The sequence below is a fragment of the Henckelia pumila genome, chromosome 3 (assembly GCF_033568475.1).
Source record: "Henckelia pumila isolate YLH828 chromosome 3, ASM3356847v2, whole genome shotgun sequence".
In the NCBI taxonomy this organism is placed as follows: Eukaryota; Viridiplantae; Streptophyta; class Magnoliopsida; order Lamiales; family Gesneriaceae; genus Henckelia; species Henckelia pumila.
Window position 1 is genome coordinate 91913303 of NC_133122.1, and position 18842 is coordinate 91932144.

An 18842-nucleotide genomic window follows, 5' to 3' on the forward strand; every position below is an offset into this window, starting at 1 on the left:
GTCATCGGCAGCGGTAGGACTCTTGGATTTGAAATTCTTGACACGCTCATTAATTAGCAGAGATAGCAGGCTTCCTCGAAGCTTCAAGTCTATGAGATGTCTTCTTCCCAGAGCCTCCACGATGTCTTCAGTATCAGCAAATAGAAGCATCTTCTGCTCAATGACGTTTAGAGATTTCCATTTAGGAAATATTTGAGCGAGTGTCAAGTGAGTGGGAGTGATGCCATCTGTCAAAACGTTGTAGATGACGCTTGACAGTACGGAGCACGTGAGAGATGATCATATTGAGTTCTATCGTAGCTGCTGGTTGAGCCTTGGGTGTGTAGATCATCACACCTTTCCCTTTGTCTTTGGGATCAGCTAGAGTGACCTCAGGAGCTGATGAGGCACCTTCCCGGATTATCACACCCTTTGTAGGACGAGGAGCGGTAGTAGAAGCAACAACGGTAGTAGTCTCGACCGTTGGCAGGGTAGGAGCAAGTCCAGAAAGAGACTTTAGCTTCTTGTGCTGCCTCTTCTTCTCGCCTGCAGGCGTGGATGACACAGCTGCTTTGGAGACCGAAGGGGATGACTTGCTGAAAGCTTGAATCAGTGGAACATTCTCACGTGATTCATCTTCAGAGTCAGATTCGATGATCAGTTGATGCTTGGCAGACTTTTTGGTATGGACTGGTTTGGCCACGACCGGAACCGTTGAAAGCGGTTGAGGGATAGCAATAACCTTTGCGGTTGAGGGCAAGGTGTCGACCGCAGTCTCTTTCTTGTTCAGGAATTTGAGAATCGTAGACTTGTTGAGCCATTTGGTGGGATGCAGAGGCTCAGTCTTGGAAAAGTCCACTCCAAGGACGTCCAAGATGTGGCAGATTTGCAAAGCAAATCCCTCGGAGTGCCCTTTGCCCCTGATCATTTCACATAGAATATTGAACAGAATGTCTGACCAGTTTATGTTGATCTTGGAGGCAATACAAGCCATGTATTGAAATTTCTCCAGCGTCACCTTGTCGTAAGATCCAGCCTTGGCCAGAAGATTCTTGGCCACGATATTAGTCAGTAGCCTGAATGGAGCTTTGAGAGATGTCTTCTGGGCCGGCAGTTTGATCGGAGCATCAGTAGTTGAGAACTCCTTCAACCAATAAGAGCAGTTACCATCTGGAAGATCCGTGCATTTTGTCAAACCCCTGGAGGGCAGATCAAATGTGCTGGCGAAGAACTTCTGATTGAAGGAGTAGACCTCTGTCTTGATCAAGCATTTGATAGTCCCATGCTCGATTTGAGCGGTTGCGAAGAACTCCTTCAAAACAGGCAAATCGCAGATGGCGCTGCATTCCAGAAATTTCTTCAGTCCAGAGGCTTCAAGCATGGTGAAGACCTCAGATATTCCTGCGTTGTTTGCCTTAACAACGGAATCAAAGTTGATTGCGAGGCAAGTCTTCTGGATCGACATGATAGCTGTAGATAAGAACTCGAGCAGAGAGTAAGCAAAATCTAGAGAGTAATTCGATGATGCGTTTAATACAATATGAAAGCTTTTAGCAAAGGTGAAAGATTGATATACGAGTGTAAAGAAGTATATATAGGAACCTATGGGCCATAGGGTGACGTCATGAAAAGTATTTTTGAAATTCAAAAAGTTTTGAAGAGCATAATCACGGCGCCCAATTAATGTCATTTGGTTCAAAGCACCAAGCTGCTAGTACGAAGCCTGTCAGAGACTAGTTAAAGGCGGATGATATGCCAATATTTATGGCAACGTAACAGCTAATCTATTAATGTCATATTGACAATCATTCCCCCTAAACACATGCATACTAACTTAAATCTACTAAGCCAAGAATATTTCGAAAATATGAAAACTTAGCGTCCGGTAGAGGCTTGGTGAATATGTCTGCTGCTTGCTGATCGGTAGAGATGTATTCCAGCCTGATTTCCTTCTTTAAGACATGATCTCGGATAAAGTGATGCCTGACATCAATGTGCTTTGTCCTAGAGTGCATCACTGGATTGTGAGTGATGGCTATGGCACTTGTATTGTCACAGTAGATTGGAGCTTCACTCGACCGAATCCCATAATCATTAAGCTGCTGTTGAATCCAGAGTATTTGAGCACAACAGCTGCCAGCAGCAAGGTATTCTGCTTCGGCGGTCGAGGTAGCAATTGATGTCTGCTTCTTACTTGACCACGAAATTAGTCTATCTCCAAGGAATTGACATGTGCCACTTGTACTTTTGCGATCAATTCTACAACCTGCATAATCTGCATCTGAATAGCCAATAAGATTGAGATTTGAATCTTTGGGATACCAAAGACCCACATTAGTAGTTCCTTTAATATATTTAAGTATTCGTTTGGTAGCAATGAAATGAGATTGCTTAGGTGCAGCTTGAAATCTAGCACATAAACAAACTGAATACATGATATCCGGTCGACTGGCAGTCAAATAGAGCAGTGAACCAATAAGGCCTCGATACATGGTTACCTCGACCGGAATTCCCCCTTCATCTTTATCAAGCTTAATTGATGTACTCATGGGGGTAGATACAGTTGAGCATTGTTCCATTCCAAACTTCTTTACCAATTCCTTGGCATACTTGGACTGATTGATGAATATTCCAGTTTCAAGTTGCTTCACTTGAAGTCCAAGAAAGAAGTTTAGCTCGCCCATCATGCTCATTTCAAACTTCTCCTTCATCAGTTTAGAGAACTTTGAGCACAACTTGGGGTTAGTTGACCCAAATATAATGTCATCAACATAAATTTGTACTAGTAACACATGATCACCTTTTACAAATTTAAACAGGGTCTTATCGACCGTTCCAATTTGGAAATCATGTTCCAGTAAAAATTTTAGTAATGTGTCATACCAAGCACGCGGTGCTTGTTTTAATCCATAGAGAGCTTTGTCAAGTTTATAGATATATTGAGGATGAGTAGGATTGACAAAACCTGGTGGTTGTTCAACGTACACCTCTTCTTGAAGTAGACCATTGAGGAATGCAGACTTCACATCCATTTGATAAACTTTAAAATTCTTGAAGGCTGCATAAGCAAGAAAGATGCGGATTGCTTCTAGTCTTGCAACTGGCGCGAAGGATTCCTCAAAGTCTATGCCTTCTTCTTGTCTGAATCCTTGAGCAACAAGTCGAGCTTTGTTACGCACAACAGTGCCATGTTCATCGAGCTTGTTACGAAACACCCATCTAGTTCCAATCACATTTTGATTTTTCGGTCGAGGAACTAGATGCCAAACATTGTTGCGGGTGAATTGATTCAACTCTTCTTGCATAGCTTCAATCCAGCTGGCATCTGATAGAGCTTCATCTATTTTCTTGGGCTCTACCTGAGATATGAAAGCTGCATGCAAGAATTCATTAATCATTTGACCACGTGTTTTTCGAGGAGCAGAAGGGTCACCTATGACCAACCCAGGTGGATTATCTTTGTTCCACCTAAAATAATTCCCTAAAGGGTTGTCATCAATTGGTTGATGAACGTCCTCGTTTACTGGATCATCATTGGCTGGAGGATTGTTATCAACCGGTGGATCCACTTCTGGCCTTGTTTGATCACACCCGGTAGAGGGAACTGGATCATCCTTCTTTGGAGGATATAGATCACTGTCACTCTCTTCCTGTAGATTTGTGTTTTCCAGTCTATGACTCAGATCATTTATGCTCCCTTGAGTTTGTTCTGTACAAAGAGTAGATTCATCAAAAACAACATGAATGGTTTCCTCGACCGTTAGTGATCTTTGATTGAACACTCGATAAGCTCTGCTAACGGCTGAGTAACCAATAAAAGTTCCTTCGTCTGCTTTGGCATCGAAGGCTGTCAAATGGTTTTTGCCATTGTTGTGGATAAAGCATTTGCACCCAAAAATTTTGAAGTATGAAATATCAGGTTTTGTGCCATTCCAGATCTCATATGGAGTTTTGTTAAATCGTTTATTAATCATAGATCTGTTTTGAGTATAGCAAGCTGTGTTAACTGCTTCTGCCCAAAGCCTTTGAGAAACATTTGAATCAGCAATCATAGTTCTGGCTGCTTCTTTTAAAGTACGGTTCCTTCTTTCAGCCACCCCATTTTGCTGTGGGGATCTAGCAGCTGACAACTCATGCTTGATTCCCTGATCATCTAGATAAGTCATAAGAGTGGTGTTTAAAAATTTAGTCCCTCTATCACTCCTGATTCTATCTATCACAGTAGATTGTTCATTTTGCAAGCGTTTAAAAAGCTTAATCAGGTGAGGTGCAGTTTGATCTTTTGAAGAGAGAAAGATGACCCAAGTAAATCGAGAAAAGTCATCAATAACAACAAGAGCATATCTCATTCCCCCTATGCTTCTTACTGGTATAAGACCAAATAGGTCCATGTGAAGTAAGTCTAAACATTTGGAAGAAGACATACACCCTTTATTTTTAAAGGTTGCTCTCACCTGCTTTCCTAGTTGACAAGCAGGACAAACTTTGTCTTTTATAAAATCTCCTTCGGGCAGACCAGAAACCAAATCATGCTTCCTCAAGTTAAAAATGGACTTAAAATTTAGATGATTTAACCGCTTATGCCACAACCAATGTTTATCATGATGAGCAGTAAGACAAGTAGGTGAAGAAATATGTGAGCAAGACCAGTTTACCTTGTAGGTGTTTAGGTCTCGTACACCGGTCATAAGAGTCTCACCTTTGTCATTTTTTATGAGGCAAGTGTGTTTGTGAAACTCGACCGAATGATCATTGTCACATAGTTGACTAATACTTATCAAATTATAGCATAGTTTGTCAACAAGTAACACATCTTTAATAATGATGTTACCATGGATAATCTTACCCTTACCCACGGTTTTACCTTTGGAGTTGTCTCCAAAGCTGATCTTTGGTCCTTTGCACAACACCACTTCTGTTAGAAGTTCTGGATTCCCTGTCATGTGTCGTGAGCAACCACTATCTAAATACCAGGTAGTGTCCTTGATAGAAGTGGTTTTCTCGCCCGTTTGGACTTTTAGTACCTCCTCAGCTTCTTCTTCGATGTCGGCCATAAGGCATTCCACTTTTTCATCATCGCTGTCATCTGAAGAGCTTCCGGTATTGGAGTTGTCAGAGTCAGACTCAGCCCACTTGCTTTTGCTTTCGTCTGCTACTAGAACCCTTTGGTCTCTTCCTTTTCTAAACGTCCTTTATATCCTCCTACCCCTTCTTCTTTCGGAGAATTGCTTCTGATCATTGTTCTTAGGCTTGGTGCAGTCTGCAATGAAGTGGCCTGACTTGCCACAGTTAAAACAAGTAGGACCATCCTTTGTATGGTCCGATTTATGATAATTTTTAAATTTAGAATTGTTTTTACGCATAAATCTACCAAATTTCTTGACAAAGAGTGTCATGGCTTCATTGCTGATTTGCTCAGCTGATCTCTTTGGAGCTTCCTCGACCGGTGGACATATCACGGTTGAGGTTAAGGCCTTGGTTGGTTGAGAAGTAGATGGTTCATCTTCTGTTCTCATGTTGAGCTCGAACTCGTAGGCTTTGAGATCTGCAAAGAGATCATGCAGTTCAACCTTGCTTAAGTCTTTTGACTCTCTCATGGCCACTGTCTTGATCTCCCATTCTTTGGGTAAAGCTCTCATAACCTTCACAGCAATTTCACGGTTAGTATAAGTTTTACCTAAAGCAATAAGATCACAGATGATACTACTGAACCGTTCATCAAATTCAGCCATGGTTTCCCCTGGCTTCATTTTGGCGTTGTCATATTTTTGAATGGCCAAAGTGAGCTTGTTTTCCTTTGTCTGGTCATTCCCTTCACATAGCTGAGTGAGCTTCTCCCAAATCTCCTTTGCTGTGGAACATGACTTGATTTTGCTGAACATATTCTTATCCAGTGTTTTGTATAGGATGTCCCGGGCCACATTGTCAAGATTGGCCTTCTTTTTGTCCTCAGTGGTCCACTCAGCTCTTGGTTTCTCAATCATTTGTCCTGTACCATCGGCTAGAGCTGGGTTGACCTTCATAATTTTGATAGGACCGTCTGTTATGACATATAGCATGTCATCATCCTGTGCTGCAAGATGTGCCTGCATGTGAATTTTCCAATCATCATACTCTTCTTTAGAAAACATAGGAATTCTGTTGAAAGAAGTCATGATTTTAAAACTTCAGATCAGCAGTTGAGAAAGGAACCCGCTCTGATACCACTTGTTGGGATCGGTTCAGAGGGTAGAGGGGGGGTGAATACACTCTGAAACTTTTCTTCTTCTACTTCAAAATGATCAAGTGAGGTTTAGTTCACTTAATCTGTTTTCTCAACTTCTAAAACGGTTTGAACAACTTAAATAGTGCGGAAATAGTTCAGAGGTTTTAGTGATGCAAAGTTTATAATGCAATGTATGAGCAGAATGTAAGATAAATAGCAGTAAAGACTAAGGCACGATTTATGGAAGTTCGAAGGCTTAATCCTTCTACGTCTCCCCTTCTTCCACTTAGGAAGGAATTCACTAGAAGACTTTGGTTATTACAACGTCTTGTAATACACCCACTTCAGACTTAGGACTTATCCAATGCCTAATCCGAAACTCCTAGATTTACACAGATAAGATTCTCAGTTCTTATCAGACTGGTGGAAGCTTTCAGAGTAGCTTCAATTCTCTTCAACAATGAGTATAGTTGAGTTGAGCTTCTCAAACTGCAGAGCGGTCGAGAGGCTTGAAAACCCTAGGATGATCCTTGACGATCAGATATGTGAACTGTAGGCGAGGGTTTATTTGAGCAGCAAAATGAATGATCTTGTAAGTGTGCTCAAGTATATCAGATGAGGACTTCTGATATTATTCAAGTGATTGAGTTGATTGAGATTTTTCTGAATTGCTTGTCTCTCTTTGTTGTCTGTTGTCTCACTTCTTGAGCAATCTTCCCTTTATATAGGTCAATCATCAACGTCTTTATTTTGAACGTTCTGATGCTGCATTGAATGCACATTTAATGCTCATAAATGCATTGATGATTCTGCATGAAGATCGTACACTGCAGACAACTTCCAGGGTCCAAAACTGGAATAAACGGTCGAATGCTTTATCTGTAGTCATTCTGTGTTTTTGCCATTTTGGTGCAACCTGTTGTCTCGATTGCAGGAGTCAACATATCTTCTGACACGCCGGTTCTGCTTTTAATAAAAGATCTTGCAAAGAACATCTTGTCACAGGTACTTGTCTTGAGATATCCTGATAAACAGTTGGCATTCTACCTGTAGAGATATTTGTCCTCTGCTGGTTTGAATAACCAGTCGATAAGCTTGTGACTTCAACCGGTCGAGAGACAAAGGCGGTTGACAAGCTTCCGGTAGATAGATTTATCCTCTGCTGGTTTTGATAGCCAGTCGATAGGCTTGTGACTTCAACCGGTCGAGAGACAAAGGCGGTTGACAAGCTTCCGGTAGATAGATTTATCCTCTGCTGGTTTTGATAGCCAGTCGATAGGCTTGTGACTTCAGCCGGTCGAGAGCAAAGGCGGTTGACAAGCTTCCGGTAGAAGTTGTAGTAGATTCCTGAAATACAATGGTTGGCAGCACATTCCTATACAATGAGTTGTTGTTTGTTATCACCAAAATATCGGATTCAACATTCTCCAACACCCAATCCAACATTCTTTCAAGGTGTTCAAATCCCTATATAAACCTTCAGAAGATTGAAAAACGTTTCCAACCTCTAGCATTATTTTGTAAAAAATTCTACCTTCCATGGGTACTTTCTTGGACAGTGGAATATTCAGATAATAATGCTTCTCAAATCAGAAGAAGGTTCAGAATCAAATGGTGGGACAAGTTTAAAATTCCCCAAATCCTTTAAATACATAATATACAAGTTTGGATCCAAAATAACAAGAATATGAAAGTTTCTACCCAAAAACTCTTTAAAAAACCATTACTACAACCATTACAACAAACAACTTTTTCCTCACAAAAATCCCAGATGGCAGCCCTACTTGCATCAGCAAATACTTGTAAAGAAATATTAGAAGTAATGAAAAAGTTTTCAGCAGGACCTTCCAAAGAACCACAATCTTCTGAACATTCAATTAATCTGGACGATGACGATGATCTTGAAGATGGACCGATCTTTGGAAACAGTGGAGTATAAATATTTGTATATTAAATTATGTATTGTACTTATTAAATTTCCTGTAATTTTCATAAAAATATATAATATAATATAATATAATATATTATTTCACCTCCTTACTTTTCCTATAAAAGGGCACTCCTCATCCCAACCATTTCATAACTTCTCATTCTACACTTCTAAATTCCTCTCAAACCTTTCTTCAGAACCTTTTCCTTTCTTCTTATTTTCTTTCTTTCTTCTCTTTCTTCCTTCATCCAAGTTCTTTTTAAATACTTTTTTGATCCCTTCAACCACTCTAAATACCTTTAAAACTTGTTTATATTATGCATCAAGTTCTTCAAGGATCTTGAAGAAAGTTGTAATCTTTGACGATTCCAAGTGTTGTACAAATTCCAAGGTTCGTAATGAAAGTTTAATTTAAATTCTTGGGTTATTTATATTATATATCTATCTATATACTTATATAATATATTACATGGACGATTATACCGCCTAAATATTATATATAGATATATATTATATATATACTTATATATATTATATGGCCGGTTACACCGCCTAATCGAGTCCGTTAATATTTGTGGTATTCTTTGCAAAAGTATGCTCTGCATTATCAGAAACTGGAGGAACCACAATATTATCTAAAAGTTTAAATTTCAGTATTTAAATTCCTGCAATATAAAATATATGTATATATTAGTGGTGTTATAAAACCCACTATATTTAAATTCCAACAATTTATTTTCTGCATTAAAATCCCGCACTATATTTATTATATATATTACCAGCTTTTATTGTGGTGTCCTTTCAAAAGAACCATCATTTTATTCCCAGTTTTTATTATTTTATGTTTCTTTATTAATAATTGTGTTTTCCATTATTTTTTTACTTTTTGAAGTTTTTTATAATTATTTTTTTGATGTTCCTTATCCCCTTAGGATCCTAGAGTTCCTACCCAAAACCTCTTAAAAAAATCATTACTATAGCCATTACAAAAAACAGCTTTTTCCTCACAAAAATCCCAGATGACTGCCCTACCAAGAGACACAATAGGATCCTAAGGGGATAAGTAACATCAAAGAAATAATTATAAAAAACTTTAAAAATTAAACAAGTAATGGAAAACACAATGATTGATAAAGAAACATAAAATAATAAAAGCTGGGAATAAAATGATGGTTCTTTTGAAAGGACACCACAATAAAAGCAGAGAATATATATATATATATATATATTAAATCATAAAATGGTTCCTATTGAAAGGAATCCAACGATAATATATATATATAATAAATATAGTGCGGAATTTAAATGCAGAAAGTAAATTGTTGGAATTTAAATATAGTGGGTTTTATAACACCACTAATATATACATATAATTTATATTGCAGGAATTAAAATTACGAAATTTAAAGTCTGAAATTTAAACGTCTCAGATAATATTGTGGTTCCTTCAGTTTTTGATACATATAATCAAAGATTATATGCAGAACATACTTTTGCAAAGAACACCACAAATATTAACGGACTCGATTAGGCGGTGTAACCGGCCATATAATATATATAATTATATATTTATATTTATAATATATATATATAATATTTAGGCGGTATAACCGTCCATGAAATATATTATATAAGTATATAGATAGATATGTAATATAAACAACACAAGAATTTAAATTAAACTTTCATTACGAACCTTGGAATTTGTACAACACTTGGAATCTTCAAAGATTACAAATTTCTTCAAGATCCTTGAAGAACTTGATGCATAATATAAACAAGTTTTAAAGGTATTTAGAGTGGTTGAAGGGATCAAAAAGGTATTTAGAAACAACTTGGATGAAGGAAGAAAGAGAAGAAAGAAAGAAAATATGAAGAAAGGAGAAGGTTTTGAAGAGAGGTTTGAGAGGAATTTAGAAGTGTAGAATGAGAAGTTATGAAGTGGTTGGGGTGAGGAGTGCCCTTTTATAGGCAAAGTAAGCAGATGAAATAATATAATATATTATATTATATTATATTATATTATATTATATTATATTATATTATATTATATTATATATATATATATATATTTTATGAAAATTACAGGAAATTTAAAAAGTACAATACATAATTTAATATACAAATATTTATACTCCACTGTTTCCAAAGTTCGGTCCATCTTCAAGATCATCGTCATCGTCCAAATTAATTGAATGTTCTGGAGATTGTGGTTCTTTGGATGGTCCTGCTGAAAACTTTTTCATTACTTCTAATATTTCTTCACGAGTATTTGCTGATGCAAGTAGGGCTGCCATCTGGGAGTTTTGTGAGGAAAAAGATATTTGTTGTAACGGCTGTAGTAATATTTTTTTAAAGAGGTTTTGGGTAGAAACTCTCATATTCTTGTTATTTTGGATCCAAACTTGTATATTAGGTATTGATAGGATTTGGGGAATTTTAAACTTGTCCCGCCATTTGATTCTGAACCTTCTTCTGATTTGAGAAGCATTATTATCTGAATATTCCACTGTCCAAGAAAGTACTCATGGAAGGTAGAATTTTGTACAAAATAATGCTAGAGGTTTGAAACATTTTTCATCTTCTAAAGGTTTATATAGGGATTTGAACACCTTGAAAGAATGTTGGATTGGGTGTTAGAGAATTTCATAGGCTGAACCAAAAAATTCCCCCTAAAGGTTCCACCAGTTTGGGAATCGTCTAAGATCACAGGTTTTTGTTATCAAAATAGAATAATCATGTGTGCTTATGTTTTTGGTTTTGTATCAAAAAATAATTATACCAGGCTTGTTGATAGTCCCAATAATTAAAAGGAATATCAAAGAATGAGGTTTCTTTATATTTCTCAGTGAAATGGATGGCTTCTGATAGATGGTGACTCCAATCAATGGGTGCTATAACTTTTAAACTTTTGCATGTAGAATAAGCTGGATCTTCATGCTTGGCATCAATGAAGAAATGTTGAATATTGTTGAATCTTGGATTCTAATATTGCTTGGTAGTAGAGAGGAATTTTCATTTCATCCCAAGGTTTATAATATCGTCCTTTTCCAAAATAATTTTGAAGAGTGTGAAAAGGATCTTGCTCACGAAATCCTTTCTCTCTTTGGATAATTGTTTGACAGATTTGTTTTTCAAAAAATTCAGAAGGGGATTTCAAAGATCTTTGGGTAAGGGCAAGCTGGGAATTTGTAATATTTTCGGAATTTGATATATTTGGAAATGAATCTTTGTTAGAAACTTATTTTGAGGAATTTTTTCTAGAAATTTCTTTTTTATGAGCTTGATCTATAACATTTTTTACTTTCGGAGTTTTCAGAAGGATTTCCAGGATTTTAAGCCTGTTTTCAATATCACTGTTTACCCGTGGTCTCGATTGAGCAGTATCTTTTAGTTCTTCTTCTTCTTCCTGTTTAACAATTTCATACCAAGTCTTTGGCTTGATTTGATCTGTAGAAGATTGGGCATGCTTTTTATCTTTTTTGGGTGCCATTGCTGTTTTGCAAAAATTCGAGTAAGAAAATAAGGTAAAGAATTTGTATCTCCTTTAATAAATTCAATATTAAAATCAAATATTCTCAATGTTGTTTGCCATCTTGCAAAAATTTGTTTTGAAGCTAGATTTTGAACGTTTTTTTGTAAAACTTATTTTGCACTTTTACAATATATTCTTAATAAGAATTTTTGATTTAAAAGATCACTTTGAAATTTGTATTCATAAAACAATGCTTAGAATTTATTTTTTAATAGTGGAATAATTTTTCTGAGTATCATTCCAATGAGCTGACGTATATTGGACTATTCTTTCTTTATCTTTTTGTTTTTGTTTTAAGATACCTCCGTATCCTAGATCTGAAGCAATAGTTTCAACTATCTTTGGTAAATTTGGATCATAATATTTAAACAAGTAATTTCTAACACTTGTTTTTTAGTGGTTTTTACAATATCAGTATGTTCTTCAGTCCATAGTACTGGGTTTTCTTTAACCTATCATGTAAAAGTTTTGCTATTTTAGCAAAAATCCAGAACATAATTCAAACTTCCTAAGAATCTTTGTAATTGAGTTTTATCTAATATTTTATCAGGAAATTTGTTTGCAAATACTAAAGATCTTTCAATAGGAGTTATAGTACCTTGAGATATATAATGTCCTAAAAATCTTATTTTTGTTTGGAAAAAGCTTATTTTTGCTTTTAATTATACCAAACCATTTTTCTTGGAAACATAAAAAATATTTTTAAATGTTTAAAATGTTAATCTAGATTATTAGAAAATATTAATACATCATCTATGTAAACTATGCAAAATTTTGAATAATCATTAAAAATATCATTCATGATTCTTTGGAATTCAGAAAGAGCATTTTATAATCCAAAGGGCATCACATTCCATTCGTATTGGCCAAAAGGGACTATGAAAGCAATTTTATATCTATCCTTTTGAGAGATTTGGATTTACTAAAATCCAGATTTCATATCAAATTTTGAAAATATATTAGCTTTGTAAAGTGTTTGTAATAAATCTTTTTTTATTTGGGATAGGGTATTTGATCCATTTTAATGCTTTATTTAATGGTTTATAATTTATTACTAACCGTGGAGTTTCTCTTTCTATTTCAAAATTTTTATTGACATAAAAAGCAGCACAACTCCAACGAGATCTAGATTTGGAAATTAATCCTTTATTTTCCAAATCTTGTATTTTTTTTTGCAATGTTCTTCTAATTCAAAATTCATTTGTATAGGTCTGGTTTTGTGGGTATTTGATTTTCGTTAAAGTCTATTTCATAGAAAAGATCTACAATATGTTGTTTTCGATTTCTGAAAGCATTAGGAATATCAGAACAAATTTTTGTTTCTAATAATTTTTGAAATTTTGAAATTTTATTTTGAAATTCAGGAGTTTTTAATTGTTCTTGAATTTTTTTAAAGAAATGTATTTTTTAATATTGTCCAATTGAAAATTCTTCTTTTGTATTTCAATATTAATATTATTTTCATTGATTGAACAATCTTGAATTAGATTAAGATTTCTAGTTTTAGTTGTTCTAGAAACTTAAATTCTAATTTTTTATTATTAAGTTTAAAATGTATAGAATCATTTTTTTACTTTATAAGGTGTAATGAGGGTAATAAAAGGTGTTCTTAAAATAATAACATTAAAATCAGTTTTAAGAGTAACACCATTATTTTCAATTAAAGCTTCTGTTTTAGAATTTACGTTTAGTTTAGAGTTGTTAGCAGCAAATAATTTTTCTTTAGTTTCTTGTTGAAATTTTTTAGCTACAATATTTGATTTTATACAATTTAAATCTGCACTGTATCAAAAAATCCTACGGTATCAATTTTATAATCTTCTGAAAATATAAATCTTATTTTAAAAAAGGTATTTTCTAAAAGTTATTTCCCTTAATACAAAAAGAAAATCTTCTGGAATATTTTGAATATTTTGTGTTTCTTCTTCATTAATTATTTTTTGAAAGATTGAGCTTATTGTTTCATATTTCTGAATTTGATTTTCTTTTAAATATTTTATTTCTAATTTTATTTATTTTATATTCTTTTGTAAATCTTGAATAGTTATATATTTTTTTATTTTCTTATCACAAATATTTTTGGATTTACTTGGTAAAATTTATTTTCTTATTTGTTTAATGATTTTAGGATTTTCTCTAAATAGTCCTTTTATGTATTAGGATCATTTATGTTTAATACATCTAAGAGAAGTAACTGATGTTTTGAAAGCATATTAATTTTCTTTTCAGATATTTCACTGTTTGTGATTATTTTATTAAGTTGTAGAGATTCATTTGTATTTTCTGAAGAATCTATTAACAGATTAGAAATTTTATTTAAAAATTTACATTTTATTTTTAAAATAATTTGCAGTGTGACTTGTTTTAAAACATTTAATATTTTCGAAGTATTTTTCAAGACTTTGTTTGGAATTATTGAGTTTTTTTGGGAGGTCTTTTATAAATTCTGTTAGGATCGAAATACATGTAGAGGGGGGGGGGGGTGAATACACTATTTAAAACTTTTTGAAATTCTTCGATTTTATTTGTGAAAATCAGACATAAGTTTTTGTTGCTTAAAAACTTTGATCTGCTCGAAAGATCTGAAGTTATCAGGCGGAAGAAATCTTCCTCGCAGATTTGAAATATTAGAAAGCTAAGACACATAAAATAATGTAAATGCAGTAAGTAAAAGGGACAGAGTTTTTTATGGATGTTTGGAGATGAATTATTATACGTCACCCCTTCTGTTTTCAGAAGGATTCCACTAGAAGACTTTGATTTATACAACGCTTTGTACAAATCCAATCCAATCAATCTTTGAGAGGAAATCCTAGCAATACTCTCTCTCGAAGCATAACAATCAATCTGCTTTGAGTTACAAAATGAAGCTACAGAATGTGCTTCAGTGTTTTGATCTGGGTAGCTGTGAATGACTTTGATCTGGATCGTTCTTGAATGTATTTCTTTGAACTCGATCGATCTTTGAGATATTCTCTAACTCAGTGCTTAGAAACTTTGATCTGATAATATGGGTTTCTGAGTTAGAATATTGAGTGAAGGCTTTTTGGCTTTTCAGATGAACTTGATAATCTTAGATTTTAGTAGCTTCGTCACTGCTTGAATCTTTGAGTCACTTGAGTATTTATAATCTTCAAAAACTAGCCAGTGAGCCGCCAACAATTTTTGAGATTGAGTCGCCAACATATCTCATAAATTGGATCAAAAATCTTAACTTTAGGAAGAGGCCGACCAATGTTCAAAATCTCATTAAATGTTTTTGCCTTTTTCAGCAACTTCGGCAACTGACATTTCAAAATGAAACTTTTGATCTGGTTGATGGATACTTGATCTGGCTTTGAATGATCTGGATTGTTCTAGTGGAGGTCTGGTGTATTTGATCCGTTGATATAAATTGTCGTAAGAAAATATGAATCAAATACTTGATTCATTCGGATTAAAATATTCGTCGGACATTTGATCTGGCAGCGTCGTTGAGCTTTGGTTCGAATGAGTCCAATTTGATCTGTCTTTAAAATCTTATTTACTTTGTTTTGTTTTGACTTGTTTATTACCAAAACTTTATAGTTTGATCTCCAATCAAAACCAAGTCAATATCCGGATCAAATTAAGATAAAGATGGTAGATCAAATAATTTCCAAGAATATTCTTGCACAGATCGAATAATAATTTTTAGACAAAATAAATGTCAAAATTAATTTTCAAGAATATTGTTGCATTGATCTGATCTACTATGCTCTTCTTCTGATCTGATATTCTTCACTTCCTTCCTTTGCCTTTGGCCTTAGATGAGATAGCATTTTTCCCCTTTTTGGCATCACCATTTTCTGATAAAAGATCTAGAATAACCATGAATTGTGTGCCAAAGGTATCATGAATTTTCTTGTTGTGGGCTTCAGTAGAGGCCTCTATACTTTCGAGCTTCCGAAGAATGTTCATATATTCTGTTGTATGATGCTTTCGAATATGTAATACAGATTCGCTGATGTTATTGACCATTGTCAGCATGTGTGACTTGAAATCACGAATCTCTGTCGATGTCTGTACTTGATGGATTTGCAACTCAGATACCAGATGGAATAGATGAGAAAGGGATTCAGACAAGGATGTACCTAGTCCGACATCGATCGGATGAGAAGTAGAAGAAGCAGCATTTTCAAAATGAGTAGAGTCACATAGTTGAAGCATTGGATCAGTAACAACAACAGGCTCAAAAACAACATCTTCCATGATTTCAGATGAATCAATTTGATCTGAAATGGATATTTCTGATATAGTCGCAGATGGAAGAGACAACTTATCCTTGAACATGACAGTAATAGGCTTGAATATACTGTGAACTAGATCAGTCCTAACTATTTTAAAAATAGGAGGCAGATCCATTACCATATGTCCAGACGGAACTGTTTCCACTGATTCTGCAGACAATATTTGAATTTGTTCTGCAACGGGAACGAATGGAACAATTTCTATGTTCAGATCAACGTTGGAGGCCAGCATCTGTTCTGGTGATTCAATCAGAATTTCTTCAGCAAAGGATTCATCAAGTGCAGGGATGTCGATATGTGGTTCATCCATAGCTTGATTTTCATATGGAACCAGATGGTCAACCAATAGTTCGTCAAGAACATCTTGTGCAACTAGTGGTACCTCGATTTCAATTTCAGTAACCAAAGGTTCTTGATAAGCAGAAGGTTCAGTCTGCTGTGCAGCCATGATTTGATCAATCGATGATTCTTCATTGGGAGGTGGAATCAGTGGTTCCTCAGAGAAGAATTCCACATACAAGGTTTCTGTAGGAATATCATCAATAACCAGAACTTCCTTTGTAGGAGAAGCAGCTCTAACTGGTGAGGTAGCTGGTAATATTGGATCTTCAGGCATACAGATTTCATCTGAGAGAATGAGATCATCTGCATCAGAGTGAGTAGCAGATGAAGAAGACTGTGCTTCGGATGAAGTTTCCAGAGAAAAGTCTTGTCTCATCATTTGAGCAGTAGAGGTCATCAGATGATTGTCATTCTCCAGTTGATTAAGTGCTGCGGTTTAATCAAAAATATCCAAACTTGCTGGATTGAACTTTTCTCTTTGCAGTCGTATATGAGCTTGAAGAAGACTTTTCTTTAATCTGAGCTTGAAAAACTCTCTTATTTCCAGTGCTCGAGAAATAATTTGAGTCTCAGCCCACTCAAGTATTCTATTTTCAAGATTTGAAATACTTTCCAACCTCACTAATGTCTTGATCTTTGAAAAGTGGTTCCCGGTGCGATGAAAAACCCATTTGTCAAAAATTTTCATCTTTTCTTCTGCACTTTTGATGATGTAATCAGCAGTCAGATCAATTATCCGTTGAACATTGGAGGATGGATCAGATACATCATTAGGCTTTTTGAAGAATCCAGACATAAGAGTATTTTTTCATCTGGTTCATCGAAGGAACAGTACTTTCCACCATTGATATAGGAATAGCTGGAACAAGTGCAGATTGAATATCTTGAGGAATCCTAGGAAGAAGTCTAATCATCCTCCTTTTATTCTGTGGGAGAGGCTCAATAATCTCTGCAAGAGTCACTTGATCTAACTCTGAAGTCTCTGATTCATAAGAGTGAATCAATAGTTTCCTTTTCACCGAAGTGTTTTTCCTTGGTGCAGCTGGCTTTGGAGATTTAACGGCTTTTGCATCTTCAATTGCCAGAGGCTTGGGTTCATCTGGTAAGGTCAAGTCTTCAATTTCATCTGGATGAGGTGTACCATGCTTGAATACAATCAGTTGATTTCCCTTTTATACTTCAATTGCCCTTTCATACAGAGTCTTGTGTGGATGAATATTATAAGAGGGTCCCAGATGAACATTCAAGTCATTCAATATATCACTGATCTGAATGGCAAAGCCTTGGGACTGAACTTTTGGGGCAGTGGTCATAGCAGATAGAATATTGAACAACACAGTAGACCAATTAACAGTAATACCAGCTGAAATGACAACCATAACATCAAATTTTTCAGATGTAATGGCATCGAAAGAACCTTCTTTGGCCAGAAGAGATTTGGCCACAATGTCGTGAAAGATTCTAAACTCCATCTTTAGTTCCTTCTTCTTGCAAGGTATCTTGATTGTATTGTCTGTCAAAGATTACATACTCTTCATTTGTTTCTTCGTTTCCGCAGAGAGTTTCGAGAAATCAGTGATTCCCTGGCTGGGAAAATCGAAAGAAGAAGTGAAAAGATCAGATGTAATCCATACTGATTCTCCACCCAGAGTGGCAGAAATTACATTATCTTCAAATTTTGCGATCTGAAAGAATTTGGGAAGTGCTTGCTTGTAAAGCAACTTTCCTCCTTCGAGAAATTTCCGTAACCCAGAAGTTTCAATCGTTCTAAACATATCCACCATTCCCTGATCGTAAGATCAAACACTGTGTGGAAATCAATGAGAAGAACATTCCGAGTGATTGGCGACATCTTGTTCCTGTAAGATTAAAAAAATGCGAGTAATTTGTTCTTTTTAGAGGAGTACTTAGGGTTCAAAAGAGATGTTAATGAAGAAGAAGATTCAGATAAGTTTAAGAGACGTGGCTATCTGACGTAAGTAACGTTTCAAATTCAAAAAGACTCGGCTGATACTTATTAAGTCAGAACACGCGATAAAAATAATAATATTTTAATGAGATCTCGGGAATACAAAGCGACAAAATATCCTCTATAAATAGGACACTCGGATGAAAAGTCCAATTAACTTCTCATTTGCAAAATGGAGTCCCAGATAAATTTACTATGAGTGCGGATCAATCCATCGAAGAGTTTAAGGAGGAACTTCAGGAGTTCATCCTTAAATGGATCATGAGGCTTTGGTTCAAAGTCGAGGAAATTCGGATGTATCATCAAGCTCTGTTCCCTCCACGCAAGCATCGCAAGGACAAGCATTTGGAGTTGCTGGGGTCTGAGAATGTTGAGGACATTCTCTCTGAAAAGGTCTTGTCCTTTCTGATTTACAGGAAGGAGGAGAAAGTCCTCACTCATCTGATAAATGCAGATGAGTACAAGGATAGGTTCTTTGATCCGCCTCTACGAGAGTGGTTGATCAAGTGGCGTATTGAAGCAGGTGTGAGGAAGAGGATGCCGGCTCCAAAGAGAAGGTCTGAGGATGAAGTTTTAAAAAATGATTAAGTTATGTATTTTAAGTATGTAAAATA

The 18842-nt window shown here is 35.4% G+C and overlaps 1 protein-coding gene across 2 annotated transcripts in view; it reads left to right on the plus strand.

The window, feature by feature from the left end:
- The window catches only part of LOC140893482 (uncharacterized), a 48539-nt gene that overhangs the window by 20278 nt on the left and 9419 nt on the right, over positions 1-18842 (plus strand). The window contains exon 1 of one of the 2 annotated variants that reach the window (XM_073302545.1): positions 18290-18785. The exons of the other annotated variant lie outside the window; for it this stretch is intronic. Within the exon in view, the coding sequence (XP_073158646.1) occupies positions 18424-18785 (362 nt within the window). The 5' untranslated portion in view covers positions 18290-18423. Of the gene's footprint in view, positions 1-18289; positions 18786-18842 lie in introns of those variants that run through there. 2 annotated transcript variants of the gene reach the window in all.